The sequence below is a fragment of the Drosophila yakuba genome, chromosome 3R, assembly GCF_016746365.2.
Source record: "Drosophila yakuba strain Tai18E2 chromosome 3R, Prin_Dyak_Tai18E2_2.1, whole genome shotgun sequence".
NCBI lineage: Eukaryota > Metazoa > Arthropoda > Insecta > Diptera > Drosophilidae > Drosophila > Drosophila yakuba.
In genome coordinates, this window is record NC_052530.2 from 20994900 (window position 1) to 21008114 (window position 13215).

Genomic DNA, 13215 nt, shown 5'->3' on the forward strand with positions numbered 1-13215 from the left:
GGAACTGCGGAATATGGTCCGTAGTGAATGAGGGGAGTGGGTGCTTTCAATGCTTGGGCTTTCTAATCGCTTGAACACTCTGCTTGCCACTTACCATCGTATACTACCATTTTCCACCATATACTCGTATAGTACCATATACCATCTCTCTTTCCACGCACAGCTGGCGCTTACTGTGCTGGCTCGTTGCCTGTGGCTCGACAAAAGCTAAACCCGCCAAAGTATGCAACAGAATATAGAAAGCATAAAACGTAATATTTAAATTAAAACGGAACCTGCTCTTTGTATGTATGCCCACACACCATCCAGTTACACCTACACCTACACCTTCTCCACATCCACAGCCACACAAGCGTAAATGCTGATGATGAAATGTTATTCTTTCTCTAAAAATTCTCCCTTTTATGCTGCACACTTCGACACACCAACACACACACATAGAGGCACATGGACGGGTCCTTGTTCGTCCCTTTTTTTATACGAATGCGCGGCCTTTCATTTCGTTTAGCATTTTTTGTCTGTGTCTGTTTTTTTTTGTTCCTTTCCCTTTAGCCTTTGTTTTCTGTGTGAAACCAAATTGTCACAGACATGTGCCGCCAGCACCCCGAAACAACAAAAAACAAAAAAAACATACACACCACCTCCCCTGTCGATTGTGTCGCCCGTCCCACGCGGCGTATGCTTAACCTTTGAGTGCTGTACAGTAGCGAGCTAACTCTATTAAATTATAGTACATAGCGTACTCTAACGGAAGCAAGCGAGTCTAGTCCACCTACTCATAGTTGGGTGTGTTCTTCTCCCCCACAGAGCCTCTTTCCCTACGCCTTCTACTTCTGTCGACGCGGCAGGGGGCGGGATGATGATCGGGATCTGGAGTTCGGCGGTCCCAGTCGCCGTGGTACCAATGGAGCCCAACGCACCGGATCCGGATCCGCCGAGATGGCCAACTGCGTCAACTCCACGGCCTCGTCGGAGATACACATGAGCGTGATGCGTGCCCGCCAGTATGCCGTCAATGTCACACCCACCACGGACGCCCAGATGCAGCAGCTGCATCCTCTGTATACAAACTAAAAACGAAATACACACATGGCGTATACTTGATTTCAACTCCAGTGCTTCACAACGTCTGTTCATGAGATGAGTGGCGCAGTGCACAGCAAGTGTTCTCCAGAAACCAGATTGCCAGCTTACAAATACAAATCACTCGACAAAAACATTCCTCAAAATGGCTGCTAAGAGGCTGCTAAAAAAGAATTTAACCACAAATAATAGATAAAGCAACAGCAGAAGCCACAGCAACAGCAACAATACGACAATCCCACAGATTAAAGAAAGCCTTCAAGAGCAGCAAATTGACGTGCAAAATAAATTGAAATATTATAAACGTATTTCGACATACATATTTATGTAGATGTCATGGAGTCAGGAATTTCATAAAGCGATGTTTATAAATGCGCATGCAAATAGAAATATAAATTGAATGTTTGATATACGTATATAAAAAGCTAGATGTTAACCCCAAATAATAAAATATGAAATATGCATTGAAAGGTACTCTAAAACGAACCGCAAATAAAAGCTACACAAGTACGCAGTGAGAAAAAGAGTAGGTTTTAGGTCTGGTTGAACTGCTGAACTAAATCCAAATATTATTTATCTTTGCATTGAAAGGTGTTCTATTGTTTTAAACTTACACTTTTACAACTATCAAGACTTCTCTGTTTTCTTACATTTTATTCGACTAGCGAATAAAGACTGACACTTTTATTTATCAGTGATTTAATAATGATTTAATTGAAACATTATGTACATACTCAAAGCACTCAGCCAGGCCTTAAATCCACTTCAAATCTCCACTAAACAATGGAAACTAATGTTAGTAGTAGCAGAATGTTCGTATTGTTTGTAAAACTCATACTCTCAGTTCTTATAGATATAATGACAACGCTCATTTGATTCGTTAAATACATTAACATAATCTAGTTCATTGAAATACAATCAAATTATATATGTCATAATACATAACCAGCGAAGGGATTCACTCGCATTAAGAATACATATATTTATAGAGCCTACAGCACGACTAACATATCCATTGGGTCTTTAGCCTCAACTTTGATGTTTCCCGACTCCAAGTCCCATATTGTTGTTGTAGTCGAACTAGCTCTAGAGCTATATATATATTATATACGAACTATACGTGTAGCCACATATATAGTATATGTGTGTAACTTTCGACACATGGATGCAAGTGACATTCATGGAACTGTTTTGTAATCTTTTGAGCAGGTGCGTCTAATACCCGAAATGCTTTTCTCTTGCCTCGACAATCTCAACAAGGCACAATAAACTAAATCTGCAGACCTCCAGACTTCAAGCCTGTTTAGTTGACACTCGACTTTCGCTTTCGACTCGAAATTAGTTGAGTAGGAGATATTGTATAAGGAATATTACCAGTAACTGCCACGCCCCCTGCGCGAATTTGTCACCGCCATTGCGCCCATAAATCAAAGGTGCTTCAGCGGAAAGCTGGCTAAAATTGTTTGCACAAAATATCAAATCGTTGCAAAAAGTATATATACGACATGCATAAAACGCCGACTTTTTCCTACGATTCGCAGTCATTATTTAAAGCGCCGGCTTAAGAGCTCACCGCCGTGGACAAATGAGCATCTCCCCTCTCTGTCGGCATGACTACACCCCTCCTTGTCTCGCCGCCGCCCCCCACCCCCCATCGCCAAGTGGGCGTGTCAATATTTGCTTTATTTAACTCTCGACACTTTGTTTAAACTGCAGAACGCCCACGAAAAAGTTGGTAGCTAGCAGCAGCGTTGATAACATTTGAAATGTAGCCAAATATTGTTAACTAAATTAGCGTCGAACGATAAGAAGCTGAAGTACAAAATGCGAATGCTCTTTAAACCGTTTTGCTTCGACTAAAATAACTTGAATGTATTTATTTCTGGTTGCATAAGTCATTTCTTTGTTGCCACAAGTGTTTCCAGGTGCAATGCACTTTTGTAACACGAGGAAACAAATCAGCCGTTTATGTATCTCAGCAAATCAAAAATAGAACAAATATTTTCAGTATACTCGAAGTTACAAAATGTATACTTTATTAGGGGCTGTACCTCAATTTTAAATCATATTTTCCAGTTTTTAGTAATACCCCTTTGACTTAGGGTATTTTTTCGTGGAAGTGTGGCACGTGTCCGTAAACCACCTGGATCACAGCGGCAATAACAAAAACAGCCATAATTAACAAAAATACGATTTAGTTGAAACGCGAATTGCCATGTCAACTCATGGGAGCATGTGACTTTCGTCGAAAAGGTAAATAATTAAATAATGACAATTAGTTGAGTCGCCTAGAAAAGTGCGCTGACGAGTCATTCCATGATGCAATCCCAGATAAGTTGGCGAATCTCGCACTCCATATAAATCCCATGGGTGACAATGACTTGAGCAACTATTTCTGCCAGCGAATGTTTGAAGATCTCATATGACTGATTCCTTTAATTTGGTTTTCTACGTTTTCACACCGTACGTTGCTAGTAGAAATACAAAGTACCTAAGAGATATTACCACTCTAAGCATATAAATCAGCTGAAAGAGGCTCAATGTTCAAACTAAACAAATCTTACGGAGCACTCGCGAAAATCTAAGCCAAACCAAATTGAAATACATTAAATGTCCAACGGGAACGCTGAGCTGAAGCTTATTTTGTAGCACAAATACAAACTGAGTGTCTAATAATAATAATAATGGTAGTCAGATAATTGTTAAATATTGAATGTATTATGCATGTGAATAGTTGAAATCGATTCATTAAAGCGCGAAAATAAAAAGAGAATTTTAAAAGCAGACCACATAAAGGTAATTACAAATTAATGCTAAATTCATATATTCATACGTAACTCGGCCACAGGGCATTAAATATGAACCACAAATAAAAGTGACAACCAGCGGAAAATGTTAATTAACTTGTGAACAATATTTACAAACAACCAAACGTCAGAAAGCACGAATCTTGTGGTCGATTGTCGGTCAATTTCGGAATTGTACTCAGATACCTTCCAAGTTTAACGAGCGCAAAAAAAAAAAAAAAACATTAGGCGAAACCGAAAACCCTCGACTTAAGTAAATGTTAACATGTGCGTTTTTCAGTGGAAACTATATTAAATTATACATATATATTTATTATACAAAGGGATATGTTTACGGTGTGTGCATGTATGCATGTATTGTATATAGTATCGCGATACATATAAATTAATGAAATGAAGCAATTACAATCGTATGGAATAAAAGTAAAGGTAATAATAAAAAGGTTCAAAACATCATATGAGTTGCTGCTTTTCATTTTCCCCATCCGTTCCCACGACGAACTTCATCCCAGTTCAGGTAGAGATGCGATGGATGGCTCGACCGACTGACTGCGGTCTATGGTCTATGGTTTATGGTCCCCTATGAGTGGTTGTTACTGCTATACGTATCTCTAAACTTTTTCTGTATTAACTGATATGCATTGTAGGCTCTGTTGAATTTACGGCCACCAATCGTCGGCGATAAGCCAAAAATAAAAAAAGAAACAAAGAAATGCGAGTTAGTACAGGAAATGGCCATAAAACTGGAGTGCAATTTCACCTTTCTTTCACCGCCTTGAAGGACTTCTTGCGCTGCTTGAGACACGCCTTGTCCTGGACGGCATCTGGATTGGGCAGATCGGTGGGCGATATCGTGGTGATGTTGTCCGGATGGCAGAAGAACGCTATGGAGTGGCGGCCACGGGCCCGAATAGTTTCCTGCTCGGGTATTATCACGCGATGTTGCTGGGGGTAGAATAAAATAGATTGGGGTTTTTATATACTGCTAATGAATTAACTGATTAGACCAGTTGGAAAACAATTTGATTTGTGGTCTTTAAAAGTCAGTATACATAATAGCTTCAATAAGGAAAAGTATCCGTCTTTTTAAACAAAAGTTACTAACCTACCGCCTAAAACAGACACAAAGCTGCTCAAATATACACAGCTGTGTTCTGTAGTTAGTTCGTTGTAACAATGATAAGAAAAGCAGACTTAAATTGAATCACCTTAATCAATCTAGTCCATTAGACACTCACCAATGCGGGATATCGCCCCTGTGTCCAGATATTCAAGATCTCGCCACAGTTGACGAGAATAGAGCCGGGCAGGTGGCCCACGCGGTTCCACTTTTCGCTGCCGGGCAGCTTCACCTCCAGTCCGCCCTCCGAGTCCTGGGAGAGCAGGGTGAAGGTGCCGTAGTCCACGTGGGGTGGACACTGGATGACGGCGCCGTTGCCCAGCTTGTGCTCAAACAACTGGCCATTGGGGCCGTCCACCTCGTTGAGGTCGTCTTCGTCGCGGGGATTGTGCTCCGGCCGGAAGTCCGGCTGATTGGACAGACAGCGCTGGTAGCTGTACTGGCAGCGACCCTTGATCACGTCGTTCTGGCCGGGCTCGTCGTCCACTATGGGCGGGTAGTAGAGCATGCGCAGGGAGCTCATGTTGTCGTGGTCGCCGGACAGCATGTGCGAGTGCTTTTCGAGGAAGAACGTGTGCGGAATGTCCAGGGAGACGGCCAGCGCCTGCAGTATGAAGCTGGCCAGCGCCTTGAAGTCCGTGGCCAGGGTGCTGATGTGGTCCGCGAATCCTGGCAGCGGCTCCTCCGGCAGATTCTGGGCGTTCAGTGTGCTGATATTGAAGGCGTGACGCAGCTCCGGCGACTTGCCATCGAATCGCTGCTGCTGACCACGACTCACGTAGCCATGTTTGTCTCCATCGGCACGGATGTAGTGCTGTCTGATGTCGGGCGGCAGGTCCACGAAGTCATCCAGGTGATCCCAGGCAGTCTTGAGCTGTTCAAAGAGCAATAGTGAAAAGTTTAGTTTGTTTAATCTCTACGAATACGCTTCCCCCGGGAATTGAAGCTATTAATTTCAACTATTATCGCACTGATATGAATAGCGCAATAAATTTTCATGCTGAGATTTTAGATTTGCTGGTTCAGCAATGACGTATGTTTCCATTTAATCAATAGAAAATAAATCCCGTTTTTTGTTGCTCCTAATCTGAAGTGCATAAATATGATAAGTTGTCTTACCTTCTCATCGGAGATGCCATGGTTGACCAGCAGAGCCATGCCCTTCTCGGAGAGAGCTTTCTTGAGCTGGTGACCCACGCGATTGACCACCGACTTGACCGGCACTTCCTCGATGCCTGGAATAAACAGAATCGGGATTAGAATCGATTTTCAGGCGTGGGAATAATCAGCGGAACTGCCACTCAAGTGCTAATTGCTTTGCGGTCTCTTGTTTATGGCTTCTTTGTATTGTTAACCACCTGAACACCATAAAGTATGGGTCGTGTTTATGGCAGATTGTTCACTCTGCAGCCGAAGGCAATAAATACCTGGCTCGCGAGCAATTGGCCAATGAATTGAATGTCATGGGCCATCGAGAAGTGTGGCTAAGAGGCGTTCACATTCACATTCACGTGCCGCCCACGAGCTCATAAGACCACTTCCACTTTGCGAAGATAATCGGCTGTTTGGAATCTGAAATAACCCACTATTGCGAGCACGATAATGTGCAATGGCCCAATGCAAAGGTAAATGCAATCAATTTCAATGCAACGAAGGCGGCATTGACAATGCACGCCGGAAAATTAAATAGAAAATGCCGCAGCGGAAGTGGCGAGGATGGCGTTCCACACCGCCAACCATTTGGCGCGTCAAAGTTGGACTTTTGCATATATATGTATATGTAGATAGAAAGATAGCTGATATCTGGAAGAAGGATGGGGTTGGGGTTGGGTAGGGTGGAGACCTTGCACCGACCGCTGGCTAATGTGATCACTTACTCATTGAGGGACAAGTCATGAATGAAATCGGGGAATGCAAAGTAATTATATGTACGCGTGTATACTTGTACTTCCCCCGCGACAGTGTCACTTCGGTGTCACACCGGGCGTATGCGCAATCTATAAATAGTTTGGCTAGCCACCTTCTGGCCGCCTGCCCTCAGCTCTCGACTTGGACAGTGACGCAGTGCCTGTGATAAGGGTTTTCACAGAATTTCTACCATTTCACAAATAATAACAATTACGCCCTCTTATCATCTCATTCCGGGCATGGAAGCTCTGTCGCCAGGCGGGAAGCACTCGCATTGTTATTATTACTTGCCCAACTGGGAACCAGATGATGCGGAATGATGAGGCGGAATGATGAGGCGGATGATGAGGCGGCGGAGAGGTCAGTCGGGCGAATTGAATGATTCCAATTGACGCCAGCAGCAGATCGCCTTTCGTTTTCATTAGGCGGCAGTCCAGTTTTGCATGTGTTTTCGCTATGCTTGTTTTCCGTGCGTTTTATTTTTCAGTTTCAGCTTAGTCGTTTTCTGCTGGCATGCAATTCAATTAGGCGGCAATTGGGATGCGAGTCGCTTTTCAATTTGCCATTTCGCAGTTTTCAATTTGAGGCAGCTATGCCAGCTAGTTGTCAGTGCTAACTTGTCGCTAATTTATCTAATTGAATCAGTAGATTCAGTTGATTCAGTCGACGTATTCGTATGCGTTGAGGAGGCCAAGTTGGCTGAAGATCATCTCTATCGAATGCCAGAATTTCTCGACGTCTCGATTTGTTTCCCCCCCATGTATTATTGTGTTTTCGATTTGATTGGCGCTAGCCGAACAAATTTATCGTTGAAATTGATTGGCTTTTATGCATTTATGGTCAGACATAAATTGCGGGCACGCGTTAAGTATTTCTATTGTTTGTTTTCGACGCCATTTGATGCTGTTTACTTGTAACTTAATTGCTCTGGGCGAATGAACTCTTACAACACTTGGACAAATTCTAGGCCTATATTATGCAAATTCAATTGGAATGTTTCAGTGATTTTTCCATCATCATACCATTTCCATATACCCATGCGGGAAATACCCCTAATACATAATCCACAAATAGATTCGAAATTCCCACTTGAATCCCGCGGTCGAATTAATTCAATTCAATATTTATAGACCCATTTGAGCTCGTATATATGTGGCAGTTTAGTTGCGGAATTTTCGCCGAGAAATATGGTCGTGCAGTATATCTTATTTATAGAAAACTGAATTGCGGCTATTGGAAATGGGCTGAAGTGGGCTTAAATGTAGGAAAATGGTTGCAGATGTCGGGCTAATGGAAAAATAATTTCAATGGCATTGAAATATGCGCACAGAAGTCAACGGCAGAGGTAATTGGCCAGAATATTATTATCGCCTGCGAATCAAACATAGCATCAATGTATTGAAGGTTGCGAATTTGCTTGGCCAGCTGTCAATTTGAATTGTCAAGAGAACTTAATTCAATTGCTAGCACTGTTCAGGTGGCTTTAACCAATTTGTCGGGTCAAGAGAGAAATCCGGCAGCCAATTTCTACGTTTCTACGTATATTCCGATGGCGAAACAGGCAAAACGCGATTGTGGCCATTAAGCCACGTCAGTCAGTCAGCCCAGAGTCAACAGGTTTAAGCCAGTTTCAATCGGTTGCGGCAAAAGTCCAACTACTTAACATGCTCGCACTGTCGCCTTTCGGTAGTATCATCATCAAATCAAACAAGGTGAGGTCCACCGACGTCGATGATGATGATGACGCCGTGGAGTGAATCCCCAAAACACCCAAAACACCCAAAACAAGATGCGTCACTGAGTGGTTGTCTCCAAATTGCTAACTGGTTATTGGTAATTTCGAACAAGTAACTGGTTAATGGTCACCGGCAGTGTGTAAATAAAGCTGCAACCAGTAAACAAATATTGAAACGCGCATTGCGTTCACAACAAAATCAGGTTCCGCAACTCGAATAAGTGTAAATATTTTGATGAGTACTGTTTGAGTTTCCGCACTAAATGATGTGACATTGGGTCGATAGAAATTAAGGCATGCCTCAAATGCCACAAGCCCGACTTCCAATATAGTTCAAAAACCTCTCGGGGCTCACAAAAAAGCGCAACAAAAAAAAACAAAACAAACAAACATAAACAAAACAAAGGAAAGAAAAAAATCCAATTGAAGTTCCGTTGACATAAAAATGCCGCAAGGCAGCGATTTAATTGCTTCTAGCTAGCTGCTTTTGGGGGTCAATGGCTCTGATGGGGCGCGAAGGTCAAGAGTGTGCTTCCACCAAGGCCAAGCCGCACTGTACTCCCAGCGAACTCGAATCTCTGGGTGAGCCCTCGACGAAACCCGCGGCCCGATAAGCACACAGTGCGTATGCGCTACATTTCCATGGCGTTTCATTGCCGCCAGAAGGAGAAACTGTGTCACGTATCGCCGAAGACCCAGTTAACACAATGGGCACGGCGCCCAAATAGGCAAATGGAAAATTTCGGTGTGGCCAAAGAAGGGCCGAAGAAACGGAGAAGGAACAAACAAAGTCATTAAATCTTGGTGGAACCAATTTCAACACAGGTATCTCAAAGGTTAGCCAAAGAAGTTCAAAGTAGTTTGGGCAGCACAAACAAGATCAGGAAACTCAGATATCTAATACTCTTGGGAAGCTCACAGATACACTACCTCACAGATACCTTCATTAAAGCAATCTTGCATGCAACAAGAATAGTGTGATAATTAATTTTACTGAGTGTGTAGTGTGATTTTTCATTACCATTTTAAATATCTATGGCCATAGAATAGATATGAATGTGATTTAATTATTCCACCGCACTGATCCACATTTGTGCAACTGAACCGATACTCTAAACATCGAGCAGTGCGTTTGATTTATTGCGATCTGTACTGACTTAAAGAGCAATTACTCAAAAATTACTCATGATCTGCGATACCCAGAAATCGCAGCAAAATAACAGGCTATAACAACGTGATACTTGGTTTCCCTACATATGTACGTATACACATAAGTGTTCTATTAAAGTACTTCATAGATTAACTATCTACTTTCAATTAGTTGACTTCGGGCGATAAGGTAGAAATGCTTCGAAACTTTACAGCCACATTTCCCCCATCTCGCCCAAAGATCGCATTTGCATTATTCATTTGTTTTTGAAGAGAACCGCAGGTGCAGGGATCAGGTGTCCGGTGCACAAGTCAGTAATTACTGCAAATTAACTACGACGTAGCTGTAACGCCACGAACGAAATTAAGTAACTGCCATTTGGGGAGCCCGGTTAGTTAGCCCTGAACAATTGGGAATAGTCAGCCGAATAGAACTGTCGATGACTCAGTGGCGACTGCACTTAATTGCGCCCAGCTGAATGTGAAGAGTTTGAGTGCACTGAGAAAAACCCATGCCTTATTAGAAAGATTGCCCATTTCCTGCTACTTAAATAACTGCAATCTTATCGACAGAACAGACGTCATATTATTTAGTCAAAAGTGTGATATGGAAATACATAAATTGAAACATAAGAAACAAAATAATCCCAAAAGTTTATTTGCGTTTATGACCCATTATTTTGGGAATTCATGAATCATTACATTTATCAGAATTTTACTGTTTGCTCATGGGGGAAATTACAGCACATTTTTTCTTATGCATACTTGCAGATGCTTTACAAAATGTCACTTTAACTAATAGACTTAATAATAATACAAAACTATTCCAACCTGTGCTTTTATGGATTAATACAAAAGCAATACAAACGCAGACTTCTAAGTTGTTTATGCAGGTGGCTATTAGTTTTCTTAGCAGTGGAGCAGAATTTATCTTAAGCAAACCGGCCGAATCATTTTCACCTTTCCGAGACAAGTCGCAGATAAGTGCTATTTTTGAATGGAGCCACTTTCCATTGATGTCGAACTCCCGCCCTTTTCTCACCGTGTACGAACCCTGGCTGAAGTGGCTTGCCTAGCAACGAGTTGGAGTGCCGATCGGCGGCATGTTTAATGGGAGGTTGTGGCTCGGTTCCATGGGGGAACACTACACACATGGATGATGGAGCCCAATGGATGAATGGAGGAAGGGGGGTACTTACCACAGTGGGCGAGATCGATGATCGGAACCACGCTGCGCGAGAGGAGCGTGTCGAGTTTGTCGTCGCTGCTCTTTGTTTTTATCATTTTGAGTTGGTGTGTCTTTGTGCTGTGACTTCGAGTGACTTCCAGAGGGTCTTCTGTCTTCCGTCTTCTGTCTTCGATCCTCGACGTCCAAAGTTCTTTGGTTTCTGATTGGGCAGATGGGGGAGAGCAATCGAACACTCGCCGCACTTGTGCTCGCTATATCTTTATCACAATTGTGTTTGGGGGTTGGGGGATGGACTCTTGGGACCGGAGGGAATCCGGGATCCGGAGACGAGGTGCACTTCCAGCGATGGCTGACTAAATGAAACTGAATGGCCGCAGCGCGCAGAATTCGATTATTAGACTGGTTATGCCGATAGCGAATAAAAAAGAGGAAAACACACACAAACATTCAAATCGCGCATCCGAGTGTTTCTTATTTTTGTTGAAATTTCGTTGGGGTGCGAGTATTTGTTTTTGCGATGGCTATTGTTTTTGTTTGGCTGGCGAGCAAACGCTTTGACAGCACAGTTTGTAGGGGGGTCTTTATTTTCTTTTTACGATCCAATACGATCCCATACGATTGATACGAAGTACGAACGGCTGGCTGGCTGAGTGATTGGCTTTGCTTTCAGATTTAGAAGGGCGCGTGGCGGACGAGAGGCGATCGAACAATCGCGACGCGCTTCTTGGACGGACTAACCGCCGGCTGTTTGGAGGGGGCTTCGTATCGGGGTTCCTAACTGGCGGGTTTCCGTACGCTTATCGCACCTGACTGGCCAGAATTTTAGCTCAGTTTACGATTTTATTTTGCAAAACTGAAACTGATTGTGTGGGGTGGTGGTGGTGGGTATGTGCGGCCTGCATGTGCGTCGCAATTAGATAAACTTTAATCAAATCAAAAATTGTGATAACTAAATTAGCACTTGTCGTTTAGCGGGAAGGGAGTGGGGGTCGGGGAAAGGGGGGGATAGAGAGCTCAGTACACTGGGTACAGTGGGTATTCCGGCTTATGGTGAGCAGGGCCCGAAAGGTGAGACTATCTAAAGCCGTCAACAGGTAGCCCCATCTCATCTCGTCTCGGTTTGCTTTTGCAATATTTGTGATGGCTATTAACGTGGCTCAGGTACACACGCATACCCATACAGTCATACAGTCATACAACCATACAGATGCGGATGCATACGTGTGTGAGATACAGATACTCTGGTTGCGGCGGGCATGTATCTTGTATCTTATGTCTGATGTCTTGTGTTTTGTATTTTGTATCTGGCAGATCCCGTTTGCCGTTTAACGGCACTCGGACTCAGGTGCGAGCCCTCCTGCCCGCCTTTTCACCCCCTAAAAATGCAAAATTCAAAACCAAACCAGCTGAGCTGTTGCCAAGCGGCTTTGTTCGGGAAATGCCGCCTGAGCAAAGTCTGCTTTTTTAGTCAGTCCATCAGTCAGTCAGTCCATCATTCAGTCAGTGCGTCAGTCTGCACGGATTCGTTTTTATATCGAGAGGGTTGGGTTTAATGATACAAGCAGGAGGGGAAATGAGTAAGCATTTGCCTCGCCTCTTTTGCCATGCAAAAACATTTTGTTCACACTGAGAAACTACTAAAAACTACTCGAAGCGGCTTATTCAGCTGAATGTTGGTGATTTGTATTTCAAAGTTGAAACCGAGTGGATGGAGGGCTTTTTGCTTACAGTGAAAACTCGCTTTCTTTTTTCGCACAGGTTTCGCTTTTCATCGAACGAACACCCGACCCGAACGAACAGCAAGCAGTTGGCCAACAACACACAGTAGTAGTCTAGTTAGTCAATTTTCGTATCGCCTTCTGCTGCTTTTTTTGCACACTCTCCATCATTTTGTAACGCACTCCGATCGCGAATTTAACCTAGATACACCTGAACTAGCGCAGAGAGGAACGGCGTCTGTCTCAAAAAAAACATTTGCGATCCGATCCGCGATCTTCGGTCGATTCGGATCCAGTTCGAAAACGATTGCGTTGTTATCGGCGCTCGGCCTGGGGACTATCGATATTTCTACACTCACGTAGATCGTGACATTACAGCTGTATATGTGATCGGTTCTCACGTAGAATCTCGTGTCAAATGTAGACATTTTAAACCATATACACTAAATAAATATTAATTGTTAGAAAATTTAGATCTATTCGGTAAAAAGAATTATAATAATAAT

At 43.1% G+C, this 13215-nt stretch overlaps 2 protein-coding genes across 3 annotated transcripts in view; one reads left to right on the forward strand and one right to left on the reverse strand.

Moving 5' to 3' along the window:
• LOC6537761 (octopamine receptor beta-1R) overlaps positions 1–4351 on the forward strand; it is a 24967-nt gene extending 20616 nt beyond the window's left edge. The window contains exon 8 of one of the 2 annotated variants that reach the window (XM_043207105.1): positions 808–945. Coding sequence is in view for 1 of the 2 variants with exons in the window: in XM_002098266.4 (XP_002098302.1) it covers positions 808–1074 (267 nt within the window). In the remaining variant the exon portion in view is untranslated. Of the gene's footprint in view, positions 1–807 lie in introns of both variants that reach the window. The other variant, XM_002098266.4, reaches the window with a different exon arrangement.
• LOC6537762 (UPF0676 protein C1494.01) lies at positions 4221–12973 on the reverse strand. The gene is made up of 6 exons (XM_002098267.4): positions 12720–12973; positions 11002–11354; positions 6130–6245; positions 5129–5884; positions 4651–4835; positions 4221–4540 (listed from the first exon to the last, which is right to left on the reverse strand). Exons 2-6 carry the CDS (start codon positions 11084–11086, stop codon positions 4471–4473), a joined length of 1212 nt encoding a protein of 403 aa, XP_002098303.1. The 5' UTR covers positions 11087–11354; positions 12720–12973; the 3' UTR covers positions 4221–4470.
• Between the last annotated feature and the right edge of the window lie 242 nt (positions 12974–13215).